The sequence below is a fragment of the Myotis lucifugus genome, unplaced genomic scaffold (genome assembly GCF_000147115.1).
Source record: "Myotis lucifugus unplaced genomic scaffold, Myoluc2.0 scaffold_137, whole genome shotgun sequence".
Taxonomy (NCBI): domain Eukaryota; kingdom Metazoa; phylum Chordata; class Mammalia; order Chiroptera; family Vespertilionidae; genus Myotis; species Myotis lucifugus.
In genome coordinates, this window is record NW_005871185.1 from 1,909,817 (window position 1) to 1,921,196 (window position 11,380).

At 37.1% G+C, this 11,380-nt stretch overlaps 1 protein-coding gene across 12 annotated transcripts in view; it reads left to right on the forward strand.

Moving 5' to 3' along the window:
* PHLDB2 (pleckstrin homology like domain family B member 2) overlaps positions 1–10,719 on the forward strand; it is a 99,375-nt gene extending 88,656 nt beyond the window's left edge. For 11 of the 12 annotated variants that reach the window (XM_023758665.1, XM_023758664.1, XM_023758666.1 and 8 more), the window contains 5 exons: positions 1,305–1,395; positions 2,325–2,471; positions 4,498–4,717; positions 8,227–8,312; positions 8,919–10,719. In XM_023758665.1, the coding sequence (XP_023614433.1) occupies positions 1,305–1,395; positions 2,325–2,471; positions 4,498–4,717; positions 8,227–8,312; positions 8,919–9,059 (685 nt within the window). In that variant the 3' untranslated portion in view covers positions 9,060–10,719. The remainder of the gene's footprint in view (positions 1–1,304; positions 1,396–2,324; positions 2,472–4,497; positions 4,718–8,226; positions 8,313–8,918) is intronic. The other variant, XM_006094439.3, reaches the window with a different exon arrangement.
* The last annotated feature ends 661 nt before the right edge of the window (positions 10,720–11,380 follow it).

The window sequence follows — 11,380 nt, forward strand, 5'->3', positions numbered from 1 at the left end:
ATTTATATCTTCAGAACAACCTATGTTTGAGATGATCCAAAACCTGATTTTGGAAGACCTCAGTAATAATTATCTTACATATCTTATATGAATTCACTTTTATATGAATGTCTTACAAACACAAATTCCTACTGTGTGCCGGGTGCTATGCTATGGGGGATAGAGGCACAAAAGCCTTTCTGTCCCCAAGAGAGTCTGGAAAAGAAGACAGATAAGTAAGTGATTATACATGCGTACATGCATAAGAAACAACTTTGGTTCTCCGCAGCTGCAACATTAGAGTAAATACATTTTGACCTCAGCTACGATTTCCCTTTTCCAAACTAGTGAAATAAAATGTAAGCAAGTGAAAAATAGAAATTTTTGTTTAGTGTTAAACATTTCCAAGTTCTTCTCTTTCTCATTTAGTTACCCTTAACTTTTCTTGTCCTCTGTTGTTTTTTTCCTTTACTCGTTTGTGTGATGTCTTTCCCAGGTTGCATTTCTTTTGAAGCTCTTGGATCCCTTTATGCAGTTTGTTCACTTCCAAGTTCTTCTCTTTTTCATTTGGTTACCCCTAACTCTTCTGCAGTGTTCATTACCTCTGTTTTTTGGTTTTTTCCTTTACTTGTTTGTGTGATGTCTTTTCCAAGATGCATTTCTTTCAAAACTCTTGGATCCCTTTATGCAGTTTGTTCATTGGTATGGCGGGTGGGTGTTGTTGACAAAACTGGCCACCACCCGCCCATTGCACCTATAAGAAGTCATTTTTTAATTGGCATTATCATGTAAGAAATAAAATGCCCACAGATGTGAAGGCACAACAAAAAGCTAATGACACATATTCCGAAACCAAATAAAGGTGCTTCAAACCATAGGTGTCATTTACCTAGAACTTTAGTGTTAGTCCTGTTAGTCTGTCGACTCTGAATAATTCAGCTAATGGGAAAGCCTCCCACAGTCCAAACTTTTTAGACTTTGCAAGAAGCATTTTGAAAACATTCTTTGTAAAATTTGTTTTTGGTTTGTTTATGAGTAAAGCACATTGGCGTTATTTTGCTTGCCCGTATTTTGTCTCCTACACTGAGGTAAGTCAGTATCACCTACAATTTTCAGAGTTAAATTGACTTGCCCCTTCAGACCTTTAAATTTCATTGGATTTGGCCCTACACCTCTTTGAACCCGTGTGTGTGTGTGTGTGTGTGTGTGTGTGTGTGTGTGTGTGTGTAGAGGTCTCATTCCAAAACAATATTCTTGTGGAAAATCAATAAAATATATTTTTTTAAAAAAACAATATTCTTGAAAGGCTTTTGTGTTTTATTTAGCGCCAGCACTTCAAATATTGCCAGAATAGAAGAGATGGAGAGACTTCTGAAGCAGGCTCATGCAGAGAAGACACGGCTGCTAGAATCCAGGGTAGGTCTCAGGTCATGATGCTGGAGGGCAGAGATGTGGGGGTTCAAGGTGCTCTGCGCTTGACACCAGGAAGCTGTCCTAGGGCCTCACTCAGTGGTGTGGTCGTGGAGTAGTCACTCAACCTTTCTCGGCTTCATCTTCTTATCTGAAAACTAAGGGTGTTAGATGATTTCGAAGGCTCTTTACTGCACTACAATCTTTCATAATTGAAAATAGACATAGTGTTGACGTAGACTGAAATGAATGCTTTGTATTATGTTTTCCTTTCGATGGGAGCTTTGTTTGCCTGCCAAAGAATGAGGAGGGATGTCATGTCTTTATGTAGTCTCCATTCCTTGTCAGCTTGCATTAACTACTCTATTGTAACATTAAAAATCCCTCGTTATTGTGACTGTATTTCAAGCAGAATCTGAACTTCCTTAGGAATCCCCCAGAATGCCTTCGCATCCTGCCCAGGGGCACCTCCTTTCCTCTTCTAACTTCCCCACGTGCTTCCTCTGCAACCTTTGGCCAGGAAGCTGCAGAGCAACAACAGGAATTGGAAGGACCCATGCATGACCTTCAGTTAGAAGAAGGCAACTGAAAGAAAGGCTAAATCTCATGACCAGCGTTGGCTGACAATTTGAGAGGCTTTTTATTAGCAATGGGGGAGTCGTGGTCATCAGTATGAAATGACTAAATGTACGGATCACCGGCTGGATTTTCACTTAAATTCAGTTGTTAGTTCAAGTTACTGGTTGCCTTTTTGCATAGGATGATTTTGTAAGCCATGTGAGAGGTGATAACGAGTGTTTTAGTCGAGGTTACATATTATAAGGGACTAGGTTATAAACCAGAATTTCTAGTGAGAATTTTCTTTTTGATATTAATTGGACTCATTCAAATATAACCAGTATGTCTTAAAATGTGTTCTGCCTAATGCTATTTAGGAACGGGAAATGGAAGCCAAAAAACGAGCTCTGGAAGAAGAGAAACGACGCCGAGAACTCCTGGAAAAACGATTGCAGGAAGAAACTAGCCAGAGGCAGAAGTTGATTGAAAAGGAAGTGAAAATAAGGGAGAAACAGAGGGCACAGGTTGGTGCATCAATGTGGATACATAAGAGTATGTTGCCCCCTAGTGGCTGTTCTGTAGCGGAAAGTAATGCTGTGTCAGGATGCCTTCCAGGAATTAGCTCTTGACATGTAATGGCTAAGGGGAAAACGCAAGTTAGTGGGCAAAAAATACCAAACATGTTGATTTCTAAACTTATCAGAGCCTACCAATAAAATGATGCTTTTCCCTGCTCGTGCATGGAACATTTGATGGGAAAGACATTTTTTTCTTCTACCCATTTTTGGGACTACATTTAAAAGGAGAATTTTTTTGAGGAGCTTTGAAAAATGCAGCTGGATTTACTACTGAAAGCAAATACAACACCCAAACTAAAACCTTTGGCTGAGGAAGAGAAGATAGCCTATTAAGGCATCTTTTGGAAGCAAATACTCCAGAAGAGGGTAATCTTACCAGACCTGTTTCTTGGTGGTAGTGTTAGTGTTCTGGTTTGTTGTTGTTGTTTCCTAACCACTGAATTGTCACACGTGTCCCCATTACTACACCAGTCCACACACATGTTCATGAAATTACTGAACTTGAACAAAACTTGGGGAAACCACCCATTCTATTTAACTTCCTATCTTGGTCATCTTAGAGTTTGAATTTCTGGTATTGTCACTAGAGCTGCTTACATAATGTATGTTTTCTGAGAAACTCAAATAAAATTTTGTTAAGTCCATGTAATTTGAAGTTCAAATCAGTTTTACCAAAGTTTACTAGACTTAAAGGTAAAAGGTCCCATTTCCCTGATTCTTTGTAGTTGCTGGCAGTTGATAGTACAGCAGTGAGAGACACACTTTACGGCTGCGATGCACCGTAAGTCTGTAACAGCTGTTTACAAAATATCACAGACTCAAAGGCAAAGTATCGAAGGAGAACTGCAAAGTGAAACATGTTCATTTTATTTTATTAAGCCAAACCTCTGCCAAATTTTGATTCACCGTTAAGGTATCTGAAAGCCAAACCAAAAAGCACAATTCTATTTTAATCCTAATTATAAGGTTTAACCAAGTATATGATGAGGTCATTTTCCCCAGGGTAAAGGAGTGGGTTAATTTAACAGGATAAAATAAAGCATTGTTTTAGAAGCAATGCCCATGGTGATCTGTGCTTCCTAGGTTAGACGAACCTCTATTCCAGCCACAGTAAAATAAAGGACATCTACGTCTATCTCTTCGGTGTCTGGTCCTGAACAGCATTTTGACTCCACTTCTTACCTTAATGTAGGTTCACTTTGCAAAACATACATCTCTGCCTTAGGTTTCTGTGGAAGCCGATGTGTATAGATGAGGGGAATCTTGTGGGGTTTGTACTTACTAAAGAATGTTCCATCAGTCATGTCTGAAATTATTTAAGAGCTACTGTGAGGTGGTGGTGGGGAGAACTGGAAACTTTACAGTGGAGGAGTCCTCATCTGTAGGAAGCTGCCCAGGTAACTTCATGCTTCATTTCCCTGTGTTTTTAAGTGCTAAGTACCTTTTTGAACGCTAAGATAAATGACATTTTTCCATTTTCTCATCTGTCCATTTCTAAACATAGAATCTATTGGCCTGGGTTTACCCCCTAGTTCCCACTCCACCCCCCACAATATTGTAGCATCCTTCTTAAAGTACTACCCACTTTTTAGACCCCATGTGATGAATTTTAAGTGCTGCCCTAACCAGTTTGGCTCAGTGGATAGAGCGTCGGCCTGTGGACTGAAGGGTCCCAGGTTCAATTCCGGTCAAGGGCATGTACCTTGGTTGTGGGCACATCCCCAGTAGGAGGTGTGCAGGAGGCAGCTGATCGATGTTTCTCTCTCATCGATGTTTCTAACTCTCTGTCCCTCTCCCTTCCTTTCTGTAAAAAATCAATAAAATATATATTTTTTAAAAAAAGAATTTTAAGTGCTCATAATCACATGGGCATTTTAATGCTTAGGCTTTTCAGTTGTTTTCTGCTTCTACCCCTCGGGTCTAAATGAAGCAAATAACTAGTTTCAGATGCAATGGGTTTGCCCTTTTCCAGGCTCGACCTTTGACACGCTATCTGCCTGTCCGGAAGGAAGACTTCGATTTGCGGAGCCACGTGGAGACTGCTGGCCACAATATCGACACCTGTTATCATGTATCCATCACAGAGAAGACCTGCCGAGGATTCCTCATCAAAATGGGTGGAAAAATTAAAACTTGGAAAAAACGTTGGTTTGTTTTTGATCGGAACAAGCGCACATTCTCTTATTATGCAGGTGGGTGATGGAAAAAATCTAAACAATGTATTCAAATTAGGAACCCTCTGTTAAAGAGTAAAAACAATAAAATTCAGTATAAATAGTGAATTGGTAAATAATAGAAATAATGACAATATTAACTTTGTAAATGTATAATTATTTTATGTTCAGATTATATGGTCCACATGATAAGAATTTCCTCTTAGAAATAATAAAAATCATGTTTTCTAAAAGTGTGAAATAATCTATTCTAGTTCTTAAATAAGCTCAAGTCCAAATATATATTAAATGGAATATATTTTCGAGACCAAATTTTCTCTTTTTAAACCATGAAGCCAGAAAACAAAAAGGTTTCTATTTATTTATTTATTTATCTATCTATTTATTGTCATATGCCCTATTTAAGTCATAGGCAACCGTAGCTGACATTCAGCTATAGTTTATAAACTGGAATGGTCTTTTTATCTCAGAGAGTAAAGCTTATCAGTGAACTAGTGAATAAGTATTTATTAAGTGACTGAAATCTTTTGAATGCTCTAAATGATGGATTATGAGAAACACACCCTATGTCATCTTCCATAAATACAGGAATATTAGTGTGACTGGCATACTTATCAACACGCCTCTTATTTACTCTTGATCCATATGAAACATGTCCATTTCCACCACAGTAAACTCTGGCCTCCTTTCAGCTCTGAAGAAGCGGGGAGCATCCTAGAGGTTATGAAAAGACTCTTTTTGTGACGACTATATCAGCATTTATAAGCCTTGTCAGGAATTGTTTTTAAAAAGTATGCATGTGATAAGTAAAAAATAACAGTTCAGCCATTTAATCTTTAGTGTGAGGTCAGGATATGTTTATGAAGAGAGGTATCAAAACCAAGAAGCATGTGAAACAAATGAAATACTGGCTGTGGAGCCCCAGAATTGGGGTGAGGAGAGGGTGGGGGTACGTGCCTTTCATAGGAGCTCTTTGAGTGGGGTTCCAGTTACTACAGTGGCTAGTGGCCTGACCCGAATGGCCTAACCTTACAGGTCCCCCGTTTTGCCTCTCTAGGGCTTTATGACCTTGAATTTTATAGAAATCCAAAGACATTCTCTCTAGTTAGTACGATAGAAAAGATGCCTATTTAATAAGAAATGCTAATTTAGTGTCTGCAAAATACATTTTTAAAAAAACAAAAAACTTTGCTGTGTGCTAGTCTCCACAGGCAACCTCACCCAGAATTTTTCAAAAGTAAAATTTTGAAATAATTTCAGACAAACAGTTTCATTCTTCTTTTCTCTGGGATCCTTACTTCATTTTATCTGTCAGGTGGGTGGTTCAGTGGCCCTTCCTTCTGACCCATGGAAGTGAGTTTTTCCAAATTTAAACTTCTTAGTGACTGGTTTTCAATTTTTTACAAACCTCTTTGGCATATGGAAAATTACTCAGAATCCTAGTGCATAAAACAGACATCATATTTAATTCAGCTTTTTAATATTTATATATTCTATAACTGACCGGTGGGACCTAGTTTGGCGAACGCTGCCCAGTTGGCTCTGTTTGCAGCCATCATCAGCTTTGACTGCTCCTGCCACCTCCACCCACACTCGTTCCCAAACAGCACCAAGTTCAGGAACAGATCAGTCCACAGGAAGTCAAACAGATTGCAGTTCAGGCTGGACTTGATCCCACGTTAGCCATGCCCCGTTAGCTTATCAGTGAGGTCGATGACCATGGTATGCATGAAGGAGCTGTAAAGGTGAGTGCTGAAAGCTAGAGTCTTTGATCTCTTGTTGGCCTTGAATCCGGGCTCTGTCCTTGGCCTCCACATATTAACTGGGTAACTTTGGAAGAATCTCTAAAAAACTGAGGCACAGAAAAAAATGTCTGTAAGTTGATAGGATAATGCTACTGAAACAAAATGAGTAGCATTACCTCATCAGCTTACCAAAAGCATTGTTGATTCTCTTAGTTCATAGTGTCCTTGTGAGGCCTATGTTTTTCAGAGTTCTGTCTCATATATGAAGTGCCTAACAGAAGTTTCATTCCACAGTTTTCTGCCTGCTTGAAACACTAACAAGATTTGCTTTTATCTTCAGATTTTATTTTGCATCTGTTTTCAGAGAACAAAGTATTATTGTATTCCCATGAATATTGCAGACTCTTTCCAGCAAATGTTTGAGAAATACACTAGGTTAAATACAATTAAACAGCTTTATTTTTTACTGAACTTCCTAGGGGATACTGTTTTTCATACTAGGATTTTATTGTTGTTGGGGGAAGAAAGGAATATTCATTAGTAAAACAATAAAAATAAAATTCAACAAAAATGTCTATAAAGAAATTGCCTCTTTCCCATCACAAAGTCCTAATCTTTTCCCACTATTACATCTGAAATATCCTTTTAGATTTTCTCTATTCATTTATATCTCAATTTCAGTATGTTACATGTGTTCTTTCTTCTTTAATACAGTTGGGACCAAATTACACTCTGTTCATAACTTTTTTCACATAACAGTATTTCAAGATTTTTCTCTACTGGGCACATACAAGTCTACCTCCATCATTTCAGTGGCTGTTAGATTCCATTTTATGGCTGGTCTGTTATTGAATCAGTTCCCTGCTAAAGCTCAAGCAGACTTTGGCAGCCTTCTGCTATAACAAACACAAATCTGTGTGCATGCGCATCAGGAGCTTTTATACAAAAAGTTTTAGAATAGAATTGCTAAGAGGATGGTTTTGCATTTTTAATTGTGTTTATTTTACAAATTGCCTTCCAAAAAAGGCTTTTTTTATTTGCACTTCCACCAACAAAGTATGATAGAGTCTCTTTCTCTGCATCTTCATCATGCTGTAAAAACTTTTAATATGCTCATGTGTTATGATTCTTGATGAATTTAAGTTATATTTCAGGAACTTACTAGATTACAGAGTGATGTTTATTTGGTTGGTGGTTTGGGTGTTTGTTTTTTAAATGTTTTGTTTGCCTTTTATGGAAAATCTGATGAAATCTTAGAAACAGTTTGGAAAATGCTGCATTGAAGGGACATTAAATTATTGATGTTAAGCTCTATTGGGAACAGGCAAATAAATCAAGCATGCTGGACAAGAAATTGATAGAAAAGATATATAAGTAGCATATTATTTTAAAATATAAGTCGAAAAACACAATTGTTATAAATTTCATTACAACAACTCTGCATATTCATAGTTCCAGTCTAATGTCTTAGAGAATGTGGGGAAATGATTTATATCCATGTCAATGGTGTTTATTCTTTGTGTGTTAATCTGACAGAAGTTCTGGGTTATCTTTTGACTGCTAGTTTGCTGGAAAACCTTGGGCAGTCACTTAGTCGCTTCAGTTTGGGCTGATAATTTCATCTTTTTTCAATATAGAACCAGGCTAATGCACTAACCTGAAATACCTGAAACTTAGATAATTTTAATATTAGATAAATATTTTAATGATGACTATAATGAATTATAATTTTTCCTGTCCATTGGTGGTGATAACATATTTAACACTCATCTATTGTTGCAGACAAGCATGAAACGAAATTAAAAGGAGTAATATACTTTCAAGCCATTGAAGAAGTGTACTATGATCACCTCAAGAATGCTAATAAGGTAAACATTGATTTTCTGGTTCCTACCATTTTAATGCATACCTAAATTGGCAAAATGAGTGTGTTTTTTATTTGAATCAATTTAGATTTATTGTTCTGACATAGATAGATATGATCAGAATGGGGTAGGAAAATAACCATAGAAGTAATTAGTATAGCTGATCTTTTTGTGGGGGAAAAACATCATGGCACAGTGAGGAAATGTTCTGGACATATCGGTTTGGAGAGACCCTGCCAAGTGACTCTTTGCTAGGGTTCTAGAACATACTACCTGCTTATGAGGAAGGATCTGAGTAGGGCTGAGACTAACAGCCATTATTTGTTGAGCACCCACCATCAGCTAGGTACACTCTTAGAGCTTTACAGAAGGGACTGCTAAGAGGGTTGGTGAGCTCTCTGTGAAAACTCTTGTGCAGAAAGGCCAGAAAGATAGTCAGTCTTGAGAACAGTGTTGGGACTGGGGTATAGGTTATACTAGAGCAAAAGTAAGGCCTATGCAGATTTGCATAAATTGGAACTTTTAAAGAGGAAGCGGCCCTGGTGTTATTTCATGTTAAAATTTCAAGATACATGTGTTACATTTTTGTTTCCTTTTTTTTATTTTTAGAGTCCTAACCCATTACTCACCTTTAGCGTCAAGACACATGACAGAATCTACTACATGGTGGCCCCCTCACCGGAAGCCATGCGGATCTGGATGGATGTCATAGTTACTGGGGCAGAAGGCTACACTCACTTCATGTTGTAGTGAACTGGAGCGACAGTCCACTTCAGGGCAGACGGCAATAATCTCTTACAAGAATGAAGCCATATTGTATCCCAGATGGAAAGACCCTACAGACCCATCCCTTTAACTGTGCATACTCATAACTCTTTTCATATTAAGAGGAAGCCATTTTTAAATGAGAAAGAAGGGATTTTAATTCAAAGCTTGATCATAAATAGCAAAAGAATCAAGCACCTGTGAGAAAGAAAATACTATTTTGGTAAATAGCATCACTTAGAGGAGCATTTCTAATAAACTATTTTTTATCAATTGTTGATCTTGGTGAACTAAACAGTTTACAAAATGTACATACTTGGAAATATGTAAATTACTCTAGTACCCAAATCATTGGTATTGACATTATTGGTATTACCTGGCTTTTTAAAAACAAGAGCATTTTGCTGAAGGTTATTATAAATATGAGCACACAGGGCCTTGGGGAAGAATATATTACAGGAGGAACTTTTGCCCTAATTTTTAAGTATTGCACCAAACCAAAGACTTGACATGACCTCTGTTTAATAGTAGTAGTTTCAAGTGATGAACTGCATTTCGTGTTATTCAACACTTTAAAATGATGCTTTGATGCCATCAAGTGCCCAGGCAGTAGACTTTGAAGAGTTGCCACCAGCATAAGCTACTGTATATGTATAGCAAACCATTTTTTGTAAAAGAAGAACAGAAAGCTGTGTATTTTAGAAAAAAACAGTCTTAGACAGGTATTTTGTCACATTGGGAAATTAAAGAGACTATTTAATATTAGGAGCTTGTTTTCCTGAAGATTTCTCCATTCCTAGCGCTGAAAATACAGGTAACAGTAGCCAATTCCTTAGATTGTTGGCTTTTTCTTTGTTACAGAGCACACCTGTTAATTGCAGCCTCACATGACATAACTATGAAATCAGAGTTGTGGTTTTTTTTAACCAAAGAACAGACCAATTAAAATACTTATTTACAGAATGCTGTAGTTTTATAAAATATCAAATGAAGTTCAATCATGTTCTCTGAAATGTACGATTTTATTATGTATCTCTTTACAATAAGCCTTTGTTTCTTAGAGTTAAATTAATTTTTGGTTGAATTAAATGACTTCAGGCAAGTCTCTTTCATAACAGTTTTTTAAATGCCATTTATCATGGTTTGTTATGTTGTGTGTTTGTAAGTATGAATGTACTTTCCTAAAACGTGGCAAATGAATAGAAGTAGAAAATAATGACATTACTCACTAGTGAAGGTGAAATGATTAGAAGTGTCTATGAAATGTTTGTCAGGCCTGACTGGGTACAATTTTTTACATTTGCAGTGTGCTTTGTGTATATGTATACATACTGCCAATAAGATTTTGCAACTGGATGACACATGATTTTACTTGAACAAAAGAGGACAAAATCACGATTGCAGGAGACATTTTTATTATCTGGGTTTGTTTTTTCAGAGATCACCCTTAAATCTTGTAATGATCTAAAAAAGTGAATATAATCACTTAAATTTTCTTAGTTTAATGTAAAGATACAACTTTTTTTGTACTGTACTCTCTGCATAGGATTGTAAAGATATTCTAATCAACTTTATATCTTGCATGATGTAGTAAACCTTTTAAAAATGTGTGTTAAAATGTGTTTGGATTAAAATGTTGACCAGATTTCAGTCTGAAGATAAACTCATCTCTCATTAGGAAGTTGCCTATTGGTAACATGACAGGTGTGGCTGGGTGGATTAATCAGCCAAAGTCCATTGTAGACTCTACATAAAGGATGTTGTGTGCTAACAATATGATTTGTGGTTTAAAAACAAGTAACTTTTTAAAAATTACCAGAAGTGTCTCTGGTCACATTCCTGTTGTTAACAAAATGAAGTACCCCTGAAAACCCTGACATCTTTTTTCACGGATGCATTTAGTACTGGGGATTACAAGGACTGTGTTTACTGATACTTCTATATGACAAGGAATCAATCACACAGGTGTGAAGTAAAGCTCTAGGGCTCTATTCCATGGGGACCTCATCTGTCCCCCTGAACAAAGGTAGCAGGTTTCAGAGAGAGAAACTGCCCTCACCAATACGCCCTTTCATCCCGGTTAATGAAGGCAACATTTACAGTAGGTCAATGGAAACAAATTTGCCTACTTCAAACACATCACTGTCAGTAAAATTACCTTTACTTGACAGTAGCCCCAATTTTTTTCTGATTTGTTAGACTGATAAGGGTGTACAGAGGAAATGATCAATGGATTGTGTGCAGTGTGTTTTCCCACTATACGGACAAATCAGGTTTTTTTTGTTTGTTTTTTCCATTTTGCTGCA